The sequence below is a fragment of the Coregonus clupeaformis genome, chromosome 11 (assembly GCF_020615455.1).
Source record: "Coregonus clupeaformis isolate EN_2021a chromosome 11, ASM2061545v1, whole genome shotgun sequence".
NCBI classification, from domain to species: Eukaryota; Metazoa; Chordata; class Actinopteri; order Salmoniformes; family Salmonidae; genus Coregonus; species Coregonus clupeaformis.
The window spans coordinates 38,244,630-38,263,214 of record NC_059202.1 but is presented as its reverse complement, the minus strand read 5'-3'; the positions used below and the strand labels follow the sequence as shown (position 1 = coordinate 38,263,214).

General features: G+C 43.7%; 1 protein-coding gene across 2 annotated transcripts in view; it reads right to left on the bottom strand.

Moving 5' to 3' along the window:
• Nucleotides 1-223: 223 nt before the first annotated feature.
• Nucleotides 224-18,585, bottom strand: part of mideasb (mitotic deacetylase associated SANT domain protein b) — a 31,644-nt gene continuing 13,282 nt past the window's right edge. For both annotated transcript variants that reach the window (XM_041848158.2, XM_041848159.2), the window contains exons 3-13: nt 18,031-18,351; nt 16,948-17,296; nt 15,919-15,985; nt 13,128-13,270; nt 12,765-12,868; nt 10,336-10,411; nt 8,704-8,792; nt 8,259-8,402; nt 5,527-5,652; nt 4,469-4,662; nt 224-2,871 (exon numbers count right to left, since the gene is read on the bottom strand). In XM_041848158.2, the coding sequence (XP_041704092.2) occupies nt 2,622-2,871; nt 4,469-4,662; nt 5,527-5,652; nt 8,259-8,402; nt 8,704-8,792; nt 10,336-10,411; nt 12,765-12,868; nt 13,128-13,270; nt 15,919-15,985; nt 16,948-17,296; nt 18,031-18,351 (1,863 nt within the window). In that variant the 3' untranslated portion in view covers nt 224-2,621. The remainder of the gene's footprint in view (nt 2,872-4,468; nt 4,663-5,526; nt 5,653-8,258; nt 8,403-8,703; nt 8,793-10,335; nt 10,412-12,764; nt 12,869-13,127; nt 13,271-15,918; nt 15,986-16,947; nt 17,297-18,030; nt 18,352-18,585) is intronic.

The window sequence follows — 18,585 nt, the reverse complement described above, 5'->3', positions numbered from 1 at the left end:
CCTGGAGCCAGACACACACTGGGTCATGTTCATTAGGCACAAAATGAAAAAGAACGGACTGAAACGGCGACTACCTGGACTTGGTCCAATTACAAAAGTTAATTTTCATTTTCGTTTGCAAAACATTTTAAAACGGTTGCTTGACCTATTGAACACAACCCTGATGTCATGTTATGGTAGATACAGAACATTTTGTAAAGGACCAAAACACTTATTTCATCAGTATTGTAAACATTTTATTAACAGTGCTTTTCCAATATAATTATTATTTTTAAACACGGGTGGTAAAAAGCACTTGAGATTCCATTTCATTTTACATCATTAGTGTGAAATGAACCCCATATGAAAATAGCACAGAAAGTATGCATTCATAGAATTTAATTTATAGATATATATTAGCTAAATAAACCTTTACATTTTTCTATTCCCTTCCCTAATTCGATGAAAGCGAATAAGGTTAACAACTTCTTGGCATGCCCTCAATTTCATCCTTAATTCTGTTTTACAGTATTAAAAAACATTTCAAAACAAACAATGCCTCATGACAATCTCATGGGAAGAAGAAAAAAAAAAAGTTAAAAGGAGATATAAATTAAGATAACAAAAGTGAAATGTCAGGATTAAACCTATTTTTCACAAATGGCTGAATTTCAGAATGATATTTGACTAAAAAAAGCACACTCACAAACACCCCAGAATACAGACAGACAGACAGACAGACAGACACAGACAGACACGCACAGTTCATAGTACGCAGGTAGGTTTAACTGGGTTAAAGGTAATTGGAGCAGCTACCCTCTACTTAACAAGAAAAATCTTCAGCCTGCTCATTTGTTGCCATGGCGACAGATAGAGCCTGGTCTGGTCGCTTGGCAGAGGGAATAGAGATATGTCGACATTGATAGATAGAAACAGACTCTTATGGGAGGCCCTTTTTTTAATAGGCCAGACAATAGGAGTTGTCCCCATAGAAATAGAATGACCAGAGCAGACCTTCCCATTCAATTCAACATCATTCAACAGTCAACATCATGTTTCCCCCTCTTTCCTCCTGCTGTAATAATATGGTTAACAGAGGGTTAACTACCTATAAAGCTACTAGGGAGGACCAATTTGGAGAGGGCACAAAGAGGGGCATTCTGGGTACGGGGGCATTGTTGTTCTATTGCACATTTACATTTTTGTTTCACCTTTTCTTCTCTTCTCAGACTTCTTTTTCTTGAGATCTCATTCTCAGACCTCACAGTTCAAAACAGACAGCAAAAGCAATGTCATAAATAACCCTCTACTATGGTCAAATGAGAAAGAGAGCTCCAAAGCAACCTGCCGCAAAAACAATATAATAATAATAATAATAATACACGAGACAACAGAACAGTGACATTATTAATAACAATGATCATATTAACAAAAACAACAACCACCATTTGATATAATAAGCAAAAAAAGGAACAGTAATCTGTTGAATATAAAAAAGAACCTTTGTAAAATTGATTGTCATTCGTTCAAAGATAAAACGCGTTAAAAACATCCAAGGCATCGACAGTAAGGAGGAATACCAAATGACTATAAAAAAGTGATAAGGTAGGGATTCACAAAACTAAAACCCAAAAGAACAGCACTTGAAACTAAGACGAAACCTGTTTGGTGAACTGAGGACTGACGCATCTGTACAATCTTTTGGCAGTGTTGAGTGGAAAAAGTCCCAAACAGGAAAGACTATGAAACACATACAATGCAATGCGTGTTCTCTAAACGGATCCTTCTTCCACATTTAGGTATGTCTCCACACAGGTAGTGTTACCACCACATCAGTCTTTCTGGGTTTTTCCTGATCTGGAAGTCCTTTCCACTTCAATATTGCATTGTCCCAATCACTCATTTTATCTCCTGTTCATAACAACATATCAAACTGCAGAGAGCAGAGAGAGCGCAGAGCGGTTGGTTGCCAAGCCGGGTTGCATTGTGGTTAATGTAGTCTTGCGTTGCCAAGCATCACAGTATTCTCGTTTTTAAAGCGTAAACGGCTGGTGGCGTGGCTATGAGTTCCCACCTGATGAGTCTGTGTGCTGTGCTGTGATTGGCTGAAAGTGCTGACAGGAACAGGAAGAAGCTAGGGGTGGATGGCAGACAGGAGAAAGAAAAGTATTGGCGTTAGAGAGAGATGGCATGGCTTTCATACCCTACTGTATAGCCGTGGGTGTGTCAAAGAGCAGTAACCCTGAATGCATCACAAGCAGGTTAAAGGGAAGAGGGAGAAAACACGGGAGAGAACCTGTACCTGAAAGTGTCAAGACAGGAGATCCTGTTCCATGAAACAAGAAAAAAGCAGTTTGTTTCAAGAGAAATGCTGCTAAAGCAGGCGTAACAAGAGGGCGTAAAATGTCCCCAGAGTGCTAGGAGCAGTGGCTGAACACTAGAGGGTGCTAGGGTTTGGAGGCCTCAGACTTCTGTTATGTTCCCCTCACCCTGCCAGTAGAGGAGCAGTCAGTCTGCCTTGTCTGTCTGTCTGTTTGTTCGTTTGTCTGTCTGTCCGTCCGTCTTAGCCATAGAGATAACTAGAGGGTGCACTTGCCATAATGGCATAATATGTTGTGGGCTCTATTTCTATCTTTACGGTCTTAGTGCCAGTCCTCATCTTCCTCTACATCATCATCTTCCTCAGATGAGTCATCGTTAGCGCTGTCTCCTCCAGCTGCGTTCCCCTCCCATGCCCCGTTCTGCCGTGCGGCCAGTAACGCTGCAGCTTCCGCTGCTGCCTGGGCCGCTGCCCTCTCCTCCGCCTCCTTCTGCCTCAGCGCTGCAGCCTTCTTCTCCTGCTCCGCGTGGCTCTTCATGTGGGCACTGCGGCTTTTCACCTTGTAGAAGATCCTAAGGGGAGGAGGAGGATGAGAGGGGCAGAGGTTAGAGGTCAGAGGTCAGAGAGAAGACTGGGTTGGCTTCATTGTTAGCTTTCGTATCTGTGGACAAGCACTGTACAGATGTGGTCCCCTGTAGCTCAGTTGGTAGAGCATGGCGCTTGCAACGCCAGGGTTGTGGGTTCGTTTCCCACGGGGGGCCAGTATGAAAATGTATGCACTAACTGTAAGTAGCTCTGGATAAGAGCGTCTGCTAAATGACTATAATCTAAAAATGTAAAATGTAAATGTAGGATCCTAATTTGATCACCCTGTTGCAGGACATTTTTAACTTGTAATATATCTGAGGTTTAAAAAGTATTCTGAAGATTGTAATTTCTACTTGATTTTCCCTTACGAAAAATTTACCAACCGCTACAAAAATGTCCATTAATTATAATCCACATTTCCTGTTGCTGCAGGATTACTTTCCTACTGTAGAAAACTGGCTCAAATTAAGATCCTACATCTGTATGGTTTTGGTTCACAGTAGACAAATAGAAGGTCCGCACTTCAATTTGAAGAGTGTAGACCTTCTCTTTGCACAAGCACTGTACTGGGTGTGAACCTGAAGGAAGGAGAACTGATGAAGTCCAAATGCCAGAAACATTTGTCCATGTGTAATTACTTTTCCTTACTTCATATTCGAGGTTCACCAACCATACAGTGCTTGTGCAAAGAGAAGGTCTGAACTCTTCTTCACACAGTTTTCTACTGTGAACCTTCATTCTATAATTGGATGAAGTGTAACACCATGCCATGGCAGAATACTGCAGAGTAGTCTACAGTATATGGGCCAGTGAGGAATCGGATAAGGGATAAGAGCTGTATAGACTGGGGGCATAGCATGCCATATACATTTACATTTACATCATTTAGCAGACGCTCTTATCCAGAGCGACTACATATCACTGCTGTGTTTCAGTTGCTAGGAGGCAGTTGATAATAACAGGACTGCAGTTGCTAACTGGGTGAGCTCTTCAATCAGTCAGTCAGCAATGCTTAATTTTTTTATAGCAGGAAGCTCAAACAACCACCAAGGAGCACTTCTCACTATATTACACACGCACGCACGCACACACACACACACACACACACACACACACACACACACACACACACGCATGCACACAGTGCTCAGAGCAACCAACAGCAGCTCCAAGATTCCAACCTATTCCAACCAACCAGTACAAGACAGTTATCCTGCAGATCTTGTGGAATCTCAGTACTCTTTGATCAATGTTTCTCCTCCAATATACAAATCACAACTACCAGTCCATACAATTCACTGTCAGAGTAACATGCATCAAAATCACGAGCGGTGATGGCATTGGTTAGTGTGCTATTACTGTAAATGCAGAGTGGACAACTTCTAATTGCAAACATAGACAACTGTTTGACACTTTGCAATCAATCAATTGGAACTGCTTTATCCAAATCTGGAATCTCAAGACTAACTTTTTTAACTAGCACTACATAAAGAGTTCGGCCAACTTTGACAATAATGACAACACCATGTTGCTCTGCCTATTTGCATCTAAGACCTTCTAAGACATGTCTCAGACACTGACCTGTCACACTTCTTGCAGGGGAACTCTCCCTCTGGTCCGGCGGGGCCCTTGGTCCCTGATATGGCCCCGGTCTTGGGGGCCGGTCGTGGTTTCGAGGGGGCACTGGGAGGGCGCTGAGGAGGAAGACTGACCCTGGATGACGTCTGGTCTCTCCTCAAATCCTCCTGACTCTTCAACACCAGGACTGCTCCAGCCTGCACACACATTTTAAATACATCATTTGCTAAATGATTTAAGCATGCAAAAGATCATAGATGCAAGGACACAGGCATGGATACAAAAAGCACCTTCTCCTCCACATTGCCAAGCTGCCCAATGACCATGACAGCTGATCAGAATCAGACACAGGATGATGGAGGCACCTTAATTGGGTGGAATGGTATCAAATACATCAAACACATGGTTTCCATGTGTTTGATGCCATTCCATTCGCTCCGGACCAGCCATTATGAGCCGTCCTCCGCTCAGCAGCCTCCTGTGGAGTCAGGGTAGTATCTTGCAAACTGCACCCACACCTCTGTTCAGCACACACACACGCACACATCCCAGCTAGAGTCAACCTAACCTGAACATTGTGTACCTGGATAGTACAAAATAAGTACAACATAATAAGGCAGGTTCTTTACACAAAAATAAGATCAGATCCTACATCAGATCTTACAAAACATAACAAAGCTCTAAGTTTCACCTCAGGCCATATTTTAAAACCATAGACTTCTTCCATGTCACCAACTAACAGCAGAAATTAGGTCAAAGGTTTTCTGAGTCATTGTTTGCTGACTGAGTCAAATAACGCAACATGGGGAGTTGGGAAGCCAGCCAAATCAGCTGTTCAGTGTTTAGCCACTAGAGGGCAGCAGACCTAAGAACACCGCAGCTTTGTATCCATAGCCACTATCCTACTGTGAACTCAGTCAAGGCAAGTTCAAAAGTGCAAATATTGTTTACTGCATGGGGTGTTGATCTCATACATCCATGAAAATGCTCATTCATCTTCTAGTCAGTGTCTCCTCTACTCACACAGACACAGACACAGTTCCCCTGCATCTCCCACTCACGTTCTCAGTGGCCTGTACCGTCTGTGTCATCCTGCTTGGACTGGAGCCCCGCTGCTTCCTGTCAGCTGACACCGCCCACTTCCGGTTGTCTTCCTCTTCCTTCCGAGATTCTAATCTCTGAGAGCTCTGTTGGTAGAGAGAGAGAGAGGCCTTTTATCAATTATATTTGCTCACTTCCTGCATCCTCTCTCACCTCCTTTAGAAAATGTCAAATCGAGGACAGTCGGCAAGGAGAGTCAGTGAGGAGAGTGAATGTGGATGGAAATGCGCTTGCTTGAAATGAGAAGGCCCTTTTCCACTCGTGCGTCATTAGGCAAATCGTTTACATGGGTGGAGCCCAAAATAAATGTGTAAAGTGCTCAAAACAAATTAAGTTAGTTGTGCAATACATTTCATAGACAAAAGGATAAGTAAAATGGATTTGCTTCCTGGCCAAAAGGAGGCCGTGGAGGAGGGGAGGACCATCTTCCGTTTACCTACTAATGAATTGACACACTACTCGATCACTTATGGGTTCTGGGTCACGGAGGAGAGAGGACGGACTTTTGCCCAAACGAGAAAGCGAGAGAGAGAGAAATAGTGTCATTATAGAAATATTGTTTATCTCGTGTTGTATCTGTTGGTAGGGAGATGCAGCAATATGTTTCATTGTACTTTTAGGATTGTTTATACAGTATACAGTAGTCTGTACAGTAACATGGTATCCCACACAGTACATTTTATGAAATACTTATGTAATGCTTATGAATGTGTTATGAAGTCTGTATATAGGTAGCCCTCAAATAAAGTGTAACCAAGAAATTGCAACTCATTTCCTAGGTTAAATGGGTGGCTGTGAGGGAGTGACATGATTCTACTCACTTTGGGATTGACTTGTTTCTCTGTTTTTGTCATGCTTATGAATGCAATATATATATTATGAATGCAATATATATATATATATATACAGTTGAAGTCGGAAGTTTACATACACTTAGGTTGGAGTCATTAAAATTAGTTTTTCAACCACTCCACAAATGTCTTGTTAACAAACTATAGTTTTGGCAAGTTGGTTAAGACATCTACTTTGTGCATGACACAAGTCATTTTTCCAACAATTGTTTACAGACAATTATTTCACCTATAATTCACTGTATCACAATTCCAGTGGGTCAGAAGTTTACATACACTAAGTTGACTGTGCCTTTAAACAGCTTGGAAAATTCCAAAAAATGATGTCATGGCTTTAGAAGATTCTGATAGGCTAATTGACATCATTTGAGTCAATTGGAGGTGTACCTGTGGATGTATTTCAAGGCCTACCTTCAAACTCAGTGCCTCTTTGCTTGACATCATGGGAAAATCTAAAGAAATCAGCCAAGACCTCAGAAAAAAAATTGTAGACCTCCACAACTCTGGTTCATCCTTGGGAGCAATTTCCAAACGCCTGAAGGTACCACGTTCATCTGTACAAACATTAGTACGCAAGTATAAACACCATGGGACCACGCAGCCGTCATACCGCTCAGGAAGGAGACGCGTTCTGTCTCCTAGAGATGAACGTACTTTGGTGCGAAAAGTGCAAATCAATCCCAGAACAACAGCAAAGGACCTTGTGAAGATGCTGGAGGAAACGGGTACAAAAGTATCTATATCCACAGTAAAACGAGTCCTATATCGACATAACCTGAAAGGCCGCTCAGCAAGGAAGAAGCCACTGCTCCAAAACCGCCATAAAAAAGCCAGACTACAGTTTGCAACTGCACATGGGGACAAAGATCGTACTTTTTGGAGAAATGTCCTCTGGTCTGATGAAACAAAAATAGGACTGTTTGGCCATAATGACCATCGTTATGTTTGGAGGAAAAAGGGGGTTGCTTGCAAGCCGAAGAACACCATCCCAACCGTGAAGCACGGGGGTGGCAGCATCATGCTGTGGGGGTGCTTTGCTGCAGGAGGGACTGGTGCACTTCTCAAAATAGATAGAATCATGAGGAAGGAAAATTATGTGGATATATTGAAGCAACATCTCAAGACATCAGTCAGGAAGTTTAAGCTTGGTTGCAAATGGGTCTTCCAAATGGACAATGACCCCAAGCATACTTCCAAAGTTGTGGCAAAATGGCTTAAGGACAACAAAGTCAAGGTATTGGAGTGGCCATCACAAAGCCCTGACCTCAATCCTATAGAAAATGTGTGGGCAGAACTGAAAAAGTGTGTGCGAGCAAGGAGGCCTACAAACCTGACTCAGTTACACCAGCTCTGTCAGGAGGTATGGGCCAGAATTCACCCAACTTATTGTGGGAAGCTTGTGGAAGGCTACCCGAAACGTTTGACCCAAGTTAACAATTTAAAGGCAATGCTACCTAATACTAATTGAGTGTATGTAAACTTCTGACCCACTGGGAACGTGATGAAATAAATAAAAGCTGAAATAAATAATTCTCTCTACTATTATTCTGACCTTTCACATTCTTAAAATAAAGTGGTGATCCTAACTGACCTAAAACAGGGATTATTTACTAGGATTAAATGTAAGGAACTGAGTTGAAATGTATTTGGCTAAGGTGTGTGTAAACTTCCGACTTCAACTGTATATATATGTTCTAACTGTGCTATGAAGTCCTTCATATCGGTACTATTCATTGGCTTCAGGACATGCTTATGAATGGACTATGTATGGGCTATGAATGTGTTAGATATGGGTTATGAATGTGTTATGAAGTCCTTATGTAGGTAGTCAATCAACTCACTTTGAGGTCCAGCTCCTCCTCAGTGTTCCTGCTCTCAGGTGGCTCTGTGTCTCCGTAGATCAGAGCTCCGTTCCGACCGATCTTTACCTGTTTCTTATAGCTGTAGTAGTACTCCACACACTGAGCCACCGTCTTAGTGCTCACCTGTGGACCAGCGACATACACAGAACACACACTTCAAATCTAGGCCTATTACAAGGTTTAGAGCAGAAGACGAAACGTCAGTTGGAGGGAAAAAACATCAACTCAACTCTATCCTCCTGAAAAAAATGACTCACTTGATTCAATTGCACTTGGGAGTTTTTTTTGGGGCAGAGGCAACCTCTCAGTAACCAAGTAGGAATGGTGAATGGGAACAGATTAAGCAAGACCCTCAGTTGACTTTTTCATGTGAGTACTGAGCAGTCCATGCCATATATAGATATATACATAGACTGTCACATACCAGTTTCTGGACCATGAAGAAGTCTTTCTTATAGGCAGTGATCCCTTTGTTAAAGTAACGTCTCTCTACTGAGGTCCAGCTGTCTGACCCTGAGAGAGAGAGAGAGAGAGAGTTAGACGGACAGACACAGACTGGTGACTGTCTGCTTCTGTATGCACAGGGTGGACACACACGACTGGTTGGATAAACAATGGTACTCTGTCCTCTGTTTGGGATTAAGCACACGCCACAAACTCCCCCCCCAAATCCCCCTTCCTCCCCGCTCTCACTACACTCCCATTCCAGGAACACTCCCTCGCCAGCTACCCCACCCCCCCCGTTGTCATTCAACAAGAGACGAAAAATGTTCATGCACATTTTTTTATTGAAAAAAACTGTTAGGTGTTAGATGTAAAATTTTGCGACTAAGATCTATTCGGCAAAAACGTCAAAATTAATGACAGATTGCTTGAGTTATCTTAGATTAATTCTGACTATTTTGACTATGGCGTCTCAATATGGACAAACAGTACTATTGCCACTTCCATCTCGTTTTTCAAGCAATGGTCTTTTTAAGGGAGTATGCGAGCACACTCGTTTGGTTCGTCTAGCCGTGTTCTGATGCTGACGCCTTAAGGCTGAGAGGGGCTCTGGAGACATCCCTGCTACTATACTGAACAAAAATATAAACGCAACATGTAAAGTGTTGGTTTCATGAGCTGAAATAAAAGATCCCATAAATGTTCCATATGCACAAAAACCTTATTTCTCTCAAAGTCTGTGCACAAATGTGTTTACATCCCTGTTAGTGAGCATTTCTCCTTTGCCAAGATAATCCATCCACCTGACAGGTGTGGCATATCAAGAAGCTGATTAAACAGCACAATAATTACACATGTGCACCTTGTGCTGGGGACCATAAAAGGCCAATCTAAAATGTGCAGTTTTGTCACACAACACAATGTCACAGATGTCTCAAGTTATGAGGGAGCATGCAATTGGCATGCTGACTGCAGGAATGTCCACCAGAGCTGTTGCCAGAGAATTTAATGTTCATTTCTCTACCATCGTCGTTTTAGAGAATTTGGCAGTACGTCCAACCGGCCTCACAACCGCAGACCACGTGTAACCACACCAGCCCAGGACCTCCATATCTGGCTTCTTCACCTGCAGGATCATCTGAGACCAGCCACCCAGACAGCTGATGAAACTGAGGAGTATTCCTGTCTGTAATAAAACACTTTTGTGGGGGAAAACTAATTCTGATTGTCTGGGCCTGGCTCCCCAGTAAATCCATAGATTAGGGCCTAATGAATTTATTTCAATTGACTGATTTCCTTATATGAACTGTAACTCAGTAAAATTGTTGAAATTGTTGCATGTTGGGTTTATATTTTTGTTCAGTATAGAAAATAGAAGAAAATAACCCATGCAAGTAAGCATACAGCACTTTGACATACTCCAGTGAAGTTTGATGATTCAGATTCAGTAAAAGGACCCACAGAGTTATGCACACAGGCTTGCCTGTATGAATACACACACTACATAACCCAATAGGAATAGGGTACCACAGAGTGAGACACAGTAGGAAATGGCCAGCACCCATAGTGCTAATACTGCAGAGATAGTGTCCTAATCTATAGCATGACAAACCTGAGTAGTGGTAGTCTCCTAGACGGTGGTTCTTAGGGAAGATGGGGTTTTTCAACAGCAGGAGGGCCAACGCTCCCTGAAAACCAAGAACAACACTATCAGCCCAAATCATTCACAAATTCACTCTCAAGAGTAACACATGAAACATTTGCTGTTTTGTACAACAATAACAAAAAAGATCAACAGCTTATGAGTCACTGAGCAATATTTGAAATCAAGGGCTACGTGGTTAGTTTTCAGAGCACACACCGGACGCTGACATTGATATTGACCGATTATTTGATATTGAGGCTGATCTGTTGGTAATTATGATGGGATGGATTAACAGGGAGAGTTACTGTAAGAGAGCAACAGCTTGCCTACTGCTGCAGAGAGAGAGAGAGAGAGAGAGAGAGAGAGAGAGAGAGAGAGAGAGAGAGAGAGAGAGAGAGAGAGAGAGAGAGAGAGAGAGAGAGAGAGAGAGAGAGAGAGAGAGAGAGAGAGAGAGATAGAGAGTGGGTGCACCGCACACACTGATAACCACCCTCTGTCTCCTTGACAACATGGCCAAATGCTGCAAGCTGGAGCCACTACAATAAGGCCCTCTTCCTTACGCTCTTTTTTATCCATCTCCCTTCCTCTATCTCATTGTCTCACTCGCTCTTTCTCGCTCTTACTCTCTGAACACTCTGCTGAACCTTTACTTCAGTGTGTCAGTGTGTGTAAGAGAGAGTGTATGTGTGTGTGTGTGTGTACTGTATCAGTGTATGTGTGTAGGTCTGTTTTCTACATTGGGCAGATGGAGCACTGGGCATATCTTATAACAAAACAACACACAGATTAGGGAGGATTAATGAATGGGCACAGTCACTATGGGAGCTCTTTCTCGAGCGCCCGTTAAATAGTGCTTACAAGCATTTTTAAACTCTCTCCATGGTTAAAGCAGTAATACTTGTATTTAATTGTTGTAAAAAACAGTGAGTGTGCTTCATTAACTATCATCATAAATTGAAAAATTGAATTATTTTGACATTGGGAATTATTTTATATTACGCTAATTTCCCTATGGTGGAAAGAACGTGTTACTACATTACACAAACTAACGTTTTCAACATAGCAACTTTTTGCTACATTGTGCACTAATGAACAGGCCCCTGGTGTAAGCTGATATGGCTGATGCTGAGGGGGCGAGGGATGTTTAAGGAGGAAGTGTTGCCTAGTCTGTGCCCAGCTGAATCATATCATGTGTAGGCTACACACAAACTGTCAACGCAGTTACTGAAGGCAATCTCCATCTCACATTCACAAATCTCCAAACTATCTGTGGCACTGGCAGAGGCTCACAATATAAACTGCTACTCACTGTTAACAAAATGGCTGGTACATTGTGTCCGCAAACGTTTGCAACATCGTTCCATGATGTTACAATAACAAAAGCGAGTGCACGGGCTTGACTGGTCAGATTTGTGGGGATTTGCTCCATGGTGCTTAATCTCTGCTACTACACAAAAAAAAGCTGGGTTAAAAACAACCCAGCGCTGGGTAAATATTGGACAGAACACAAACTGGGTTATTTTGACCCAGCCAGTTGGGTTGCGTGAATAACCCAACATTTTGGGTGGTTTGAATTACCCAAACAGGTTAATTTAACCATTAGTTGGGTTTATATTCACTTTCATGCTGCGTTGACCCAGAAGCTGGGGGAGGGAATGGCCGGCAGGGATGTAGCTCAGTTGATAGAGCATGGCGTTTGCTACGCCAGGGTTGTGGGTTTGATTCCCACAGGGGGTATGAAAAAAAATAATGTATGCACTAACTGTAAGTCGCTCTGGATAAGAGCGTCTGCTAAATGACTAAAATGTAAAATGTACATAGATTCAAGGAGAACGTGGCTACTAGGAGGAATAGTGAACTCAATAACCCCCATGCTGTATCATACCTGTTACATGTTCACTACACAGTTTACACAGCTGTTGACATCACAACCCACCCCTTACCATACCATACACCATGTGTTTGCAGTAGGAAGAGAGTGCTGTGGTAGAGTGGCCATGTGGGTTTGATTCCCGCTGGGGCCACCTATATGTAAAAAGTATGTATAGATGACTGTACGTCGCTTTCGATAAAAGCGCCTGCTAAATGGCATATATTATTATATTGTGTATGCATTCGGAGGTGGTATCGCTAGCTGATATACTAGTATGGATATTGGAACATAGCCTGCATCTAGTTAAATCACACCCACCAAAGCCACGGTTGTTCTCAGTAGACACAAAATGGAAGATAACTATCACAAACGGACAGATACAATCTGCACTTGTCGAATCACAAACACTCTTTTTCTTTTTCATTTTCATTTCGCTACAGTGTGCCCTAATGAACATGACCCAGCTCTCATCCCCTCCCCGTCATCCCTCCTCAGTCAACATGACCCATCATGCATTGCTCACCATGATGTCACCCTTGCACTCGTACAGGCAGTGCAGCGCTAGCTCCTGATTGGTCCCTCCTCCGTGCAGAGCGCTGGAGCATGACAGGTGCATGAGGTCATCCACTGGAGGGAGAAAGAGAGAGGGAGGGGGGAGAGGGGGATGGGAAGAGGGAGGGAGGGAGGGAAGGAGAGAGAAAGAAAGAGAGATCGGGATCAAGATCGAGATAGCATAATCAGCACATTGTTGGCATTGGGGTCTTCAAATCACTACTGAATGTTTGATTTACTGAGACTCATTTCTATTTGATAAATACCAACCTGGTTATTGACAGTATTATGACAGAGTATTAAAGACGTGCCAGCTGATATGTTAGTCTGTTACCTCTCTCCTGGTGTCTAGGTTTACCCTCCAGGTCGTGGAGAGGAGCCCAGACCAGTTCAGCCTTGTGATGGTCGTGTTTGGCCGCTGAACGCTGCCTCAGCTCTGGAACCTCTGCCTGGTACCGGACGCCAATGTTTATACGCCTGAGATGACAGAATGTACAGTCAGTGGCTGGTTGGGAAGACAGAGAGAGTGGTTAAAAAAATGAGCATGAGGTTACCATCTTCGCCCTGCTATGGCAAAGCCTTTACTATTCTGGTGTCTGTGAAGGGTACAGCCATGTTATGGCTAACTCTAGATCAGGGGTATTCAAATCTTACCCTACGAGGTCCGGAGCCTGCTGGTTTTCTGTTCTACCAGATAATTAATTGCACCCACCTGGTGTCCAAGGTCTAAATCTGTCCCTGATTAGAGGGGAACAATGGAAAAATGCAGTGGAACTGGCTTCGGGGTCCAGATTTGAAATTGAGGGCTCTAGATCATATTTTTGTCATTGACAGGGAAGCTTTTGGAACTATTGTAAATGTTCTATTTAAAGAAATACCATGTGAATAAACGTTCTTATCCAGACATTTAGCTACCCAGGGGCTGGCTGTGTTGCAGAAATAAGCCAAAGCTAATCTTTAAAAAATAAATCTCTGCACCCAAAGCTACAGGATAACATTTATGCTGTAAATCTATCAGATTACCCTCAGGATACTCCAAACAGAGGTGGGACAAAGTCATTGTTATGCAAGTCACAAGTAAGTCTCAAGTCTTTGCCCTCGAGTCCCGAGTCAAGTCGAGTCAAAGATGAGGCAAGTCCCAAGTCGAGTCAAAAGTCAAAGCCATCAAGTCTCAAGTCGAGTCCAAAGTCCTACATTTTAGTTTCGAGTCATTTCAAGTCCTCTTAGCAAGCCTTTGCAAGTCATTACAAGTCCTCGTATCAAGTCTTCTCGAGTCATAAGGCGCAAGTCCAAGTCAAGTCACGAGTCATTGATGTTAAAGTCCAAGTCGAGTTGCAAGTCTTTGTACATTTTGTCGAGTCGAGTCTGAAGTCATCAAATTCATGACTCGAGTCTGACTCGAGTCCAAGTCACATGACTCGAGTCCACACCTCTGACTCCAAATATAGCTAATGGTTGCTTTGTCTGGAACGCTTCCACTGTTTAGCCTGCTACCTGCCTGTGCACAAACTGCAAAGGCCTGCAGACTGCTAGCTCAGTTCAGGTCCCTCCTCGTTCCTCGCAGAGTGGGCTAGCTGGGGCGCATTCAGCAGGTCACAACGTTGTAGAACGTCCAGAGATAAATATATTAGGCCTATGTACAACAAACATGCCTGTGACATCACGTCAGTTCTATTCATTACATTTCTATCTGCTACTTTCACAAACAAGTTGCAGATAGAAATGTAATGAATAGAACTGACGTGATTCTTTATTCTACATGTCACAGGCATGTTTGTTCTACATAGGCCTAATATATTTGCAACATCGTTCCATTATGTTACAATAACAAAAGCGAGTGCACAGGCTTGACTCGTCAGATTTGCAGGGATTTGCTCAACCACGGCGCTATCCACGGTGCTGAATCTCTGCTACTACACAAAAAAATTATGGGTTAAAAACAACCCAATTTGGGTTAGCTGGTAACCCAGCGCTGGGTAAATATTGGACAGAACCCAAACTGGGTTATTTTGACCCAGCCAGTTGGGTTGCGTGAATTACCCAACATGTTGGGTGGTTTGGATTACCCAAACAGGTTAATTTAACAATTAGTTGGGTTTATATTCACGTTCATGCTGCGTTGACCCAGAAGCTGGGTCTTTTTTTACTCTAATCCATAGGTTATTTTCAGGAGACATGGCCTATTAGGGGCGTGTCTTTCAGGTAGTTATTTCTGGCCACTCGTGGGAGTAAATGTCATTAATGTTAACTTTGTACACTGCACATTATTATTTTCCTTTAATATTTTTGCACTTACATATACTAATATAAAATTAATAACATTATTATTTACATATTGTAACAAAGTGGTAACTATCCCAACATTGGGCTATGCATAGGCTCTTGAAGAACTCATACTCTTGTGTAAGCCTCATTAAAGCTACAAAAGTATCAGTGTTCAACCTTAACATGTGATAACAATACAATAGAACAGATGAACCGGATTAAATGTTACTCTCACGGGGGGCCAAAAATAACTATCTGAAAGCCACGCCCCAACTAAGCCACGCTTCCAGTCTTATCTCAATAACCCAGCATCAACAACCCAACTGTGCTCTTTTTAAAGAAAACAACTCAACTAAGTGACCCAATGCCTGCAACCCAGCAGATTGGTCATCCAAACAACCCAGCAACCCAGAGTGTAGGCCTATTTGCTTGTCTGTTTGTTTGGTGGAGAATCGGAAGTGTTCCCTGTGACAAAGTCACCACAATAAGCAAGTTATCCTAAAGTAAAAACAGCCACAACCTTCCAAAATCCCCCTGAGCCAGGTGCAAGGGGAGAGAAAAAGGGACAACAAGCTGGCTGACATCTTTAAGTCAAAAGGTAAGCTAAAACAAATGTAATTTTAACTAGGCTGTAGGCTAATAACTTCACAATACTTTAGGTCTACATTTAAACTATGCTACATCAACAAATTGTGTGGTGACTTTGACAGAACTTTGAGTTGATTAAATTGTGACAAATTCAACAAGAAACCAGTAGAATACCGGGATATTACAAGGATGGTTGCAATTTTCTCGGGAAGAAAAATGTATAGATTTTCAGGAAAATATTCAACCCTAGTGTGTGTGTGTTCTGTACTCACGGTTCTATGCTGACTGGAGTGGCCTCGCCGATCACAGAGAGGACTGGTGGGGTTATGTCAACGCTGTCTGAAAAACACAAAAAACTAACTTTGTATTTTCTTTATTAACCCTTATTTTACCAGGTAAGTTGACTGAGAACACATTCTCATTTACAGCAACAACCTTGGGAATAGTTACAGGGGAGATGAATGAGCCAATTGGAAGCTGGGGATGATTAGGTGGCATGAGGACCAGATTGGGTATTTAGCCAGGACTTCAGGGTTAACACCCCTACTCTTACGATAAGTGCCATGGGATCTTTAGTGACCACAGAGAGTCAAGACATCCGTTTAACGTTCCATCCGAAAGACGGCACCCTACACAGGGCAATGTCCCCAATCACTGCCCTGGGGTATTGGGATATTTATTTAGACCAGAGGAAAGAGTGCCTCCTACTGGCCCTCCAACACCACTTCCAGCAGCATCTGGTCTCCCATCCCCTGACCAACCAAGACCAACCCTGCTTAGCTTCAGAGGCAAGACAGCAGTGGGATGCAGGGTGGTATGCTGCTGGCTAAACTTTTAAATTCACTATCCTTATATCTCCTCCTTATCTTCTTACAGCAGAAGATATTTAGTACCCCAGATTTTGCGGAACTGAGCTAATCTCATGCGAATTGCTCAAGAAAAGTTTATATGAAAGAATAATGTTATGGTTCAACTCCCACAGCTACAGTTCATTCTGAGGACAGCTTGTTCAAACCATAATGTCCGGTTTCCAGGTCCCAGATTAAGCCTTTCCCTGGACTAAAAAGCATGAGAGAATCTCCATTGAGAGTGGTTTTTAGTCCAGGACTTGTCTTAAACTGTCTGGGAAACTGGTGCCAAATGATCTACAACCCCCAGCAGGACCCAGGTAGAATATGTTTGGACTACAAATCCTAGTCGGACCCAGGTTGAGTTATGTCTGGACTACAAATCCCAGTAGGATTTAGGTAGAACATCTTTGAACTACAACCCCCAGTAGGACCCCAGGTAGTGGTACTCACTGGATCTCAGCAGGCTGCGTGTGGCTGATTTGGGTGTTATGGGTGGAGGCAGACCCTGGCTGGAGACAGCAGCTGCAGCAGAGGAGAGGAAGGTAGAGAAGTAGAGACCTGATCCCTCTCTCACCGGGCTGAGGATGGGCGGGGGGGTGTAGGGGGGCATGGTTAGGGGGTTGTCAATCAGCCGGACAGGGGAGCGGAGGTGGCTCTGGTAGGGAGTGATGCTGGAGTAGACAGGAGGGGCGATGAAGGTGCCAGGTTTGGGAGGCGGGATGAAGAGAGGCTCGGGCCGGGGACGCCGTTTGGACTTTCTTCCGTCGTCGTCGTCTTTCCCTCCCTGGGTTCCGCCGTTCTAAAGAAGGAGGTAGAACATCAGTACAAACATATAACTGACAACACGGCACTGTTCCAATGTCCAAACTAGCATACACCAGTTAGTAAGAAGAGATGTATTGTAAGTGAGTTGTTTATCTGGTCTGATACTAAAGAGCGAGGATACATTCTACAATATGTCCAGCTCACCCCCACCCTATCTACATTATCCCCCCATACATTACATGACCAGTTCACCCCCACCCTATGTACATTATCCCCCCATACATTACATGACCAGTTCACCCCCACCCTATGTACATTATCCCCCCATACATTACATGACCAGTTCACCCCCACCCTATGTACATTATCCCCCCATACATTACATGACCAGTTCACCCCCACCCTATGTACATTATCCCCCCATACATTACATGTCCAGTTCACCCCCACCCTGGTAGTTGTACAGTACATATCCCCTCATACATTGTACTGTATGTACAGTACAGTAGCAGGCTATATCTCCATCTATAGTGTGGATAACCCCTGCTAATCTGCTTGACCTGATCTGGGGCAGCAGGGGGGAGGGAGGTTTGGAATGAGGGCAAGGGGGGAGAGAGAAACATGGGGGAACCAGGGGAGAGTGGGGTGCTGGATAAGGGGGAGTGGGAGAGAGGATGGTGGCAGGATATGAGGGATTATAGGAGAAGGGGGGCATGAACCAAGCTCGTTAGTTAGGTGTGAGGGGAGGGGAAGACTTGCTGGACCCACCTGTCCTGAGCTGTCCGTCAGAGAGTTCCTGAGCGATCGTCGGCGGGTGACGATGACGGAGGGTTTGCGGTCCATGCTGGTCATATCCTGGAGCGTGGAGGGTCGCTGTGGCCAGCCTGTGCCCAGGATAGAGTGCTCCCTGTCTGGGGAGGATGAGGACGAGAGGGGGTCTGGCCTCCGTACGGGGACTGACACAGGGATGACCAGGGGCATCATGCTCTCATCACGAGGCTGCTTGGCGCTGTGACCTCCTGAATCCCTTTCCATGGTCCCTCGCCCTGGCGCTGGTCTTTGGGGGCTCCAGGGCCTGTGTGGCTGCTCCTGCGGACGAGACAGACAGATACACATACCTGACTTGAAGCTACCTGAACAGGCTTCCTTTACAGATCAAATGAGCAACCATAGCTATTCCTTACTGCGTAATGTATTACCATCTTTGTGTTGCTGTATTGAAGTAGAGTTATGGAAAACCTGTTTCAGCAGAACTATACTGCCCGGAAGCTAACAGAAGTATATTGCCGGAAAGTGAATTTCCATTCCCTAAATAAACATCCT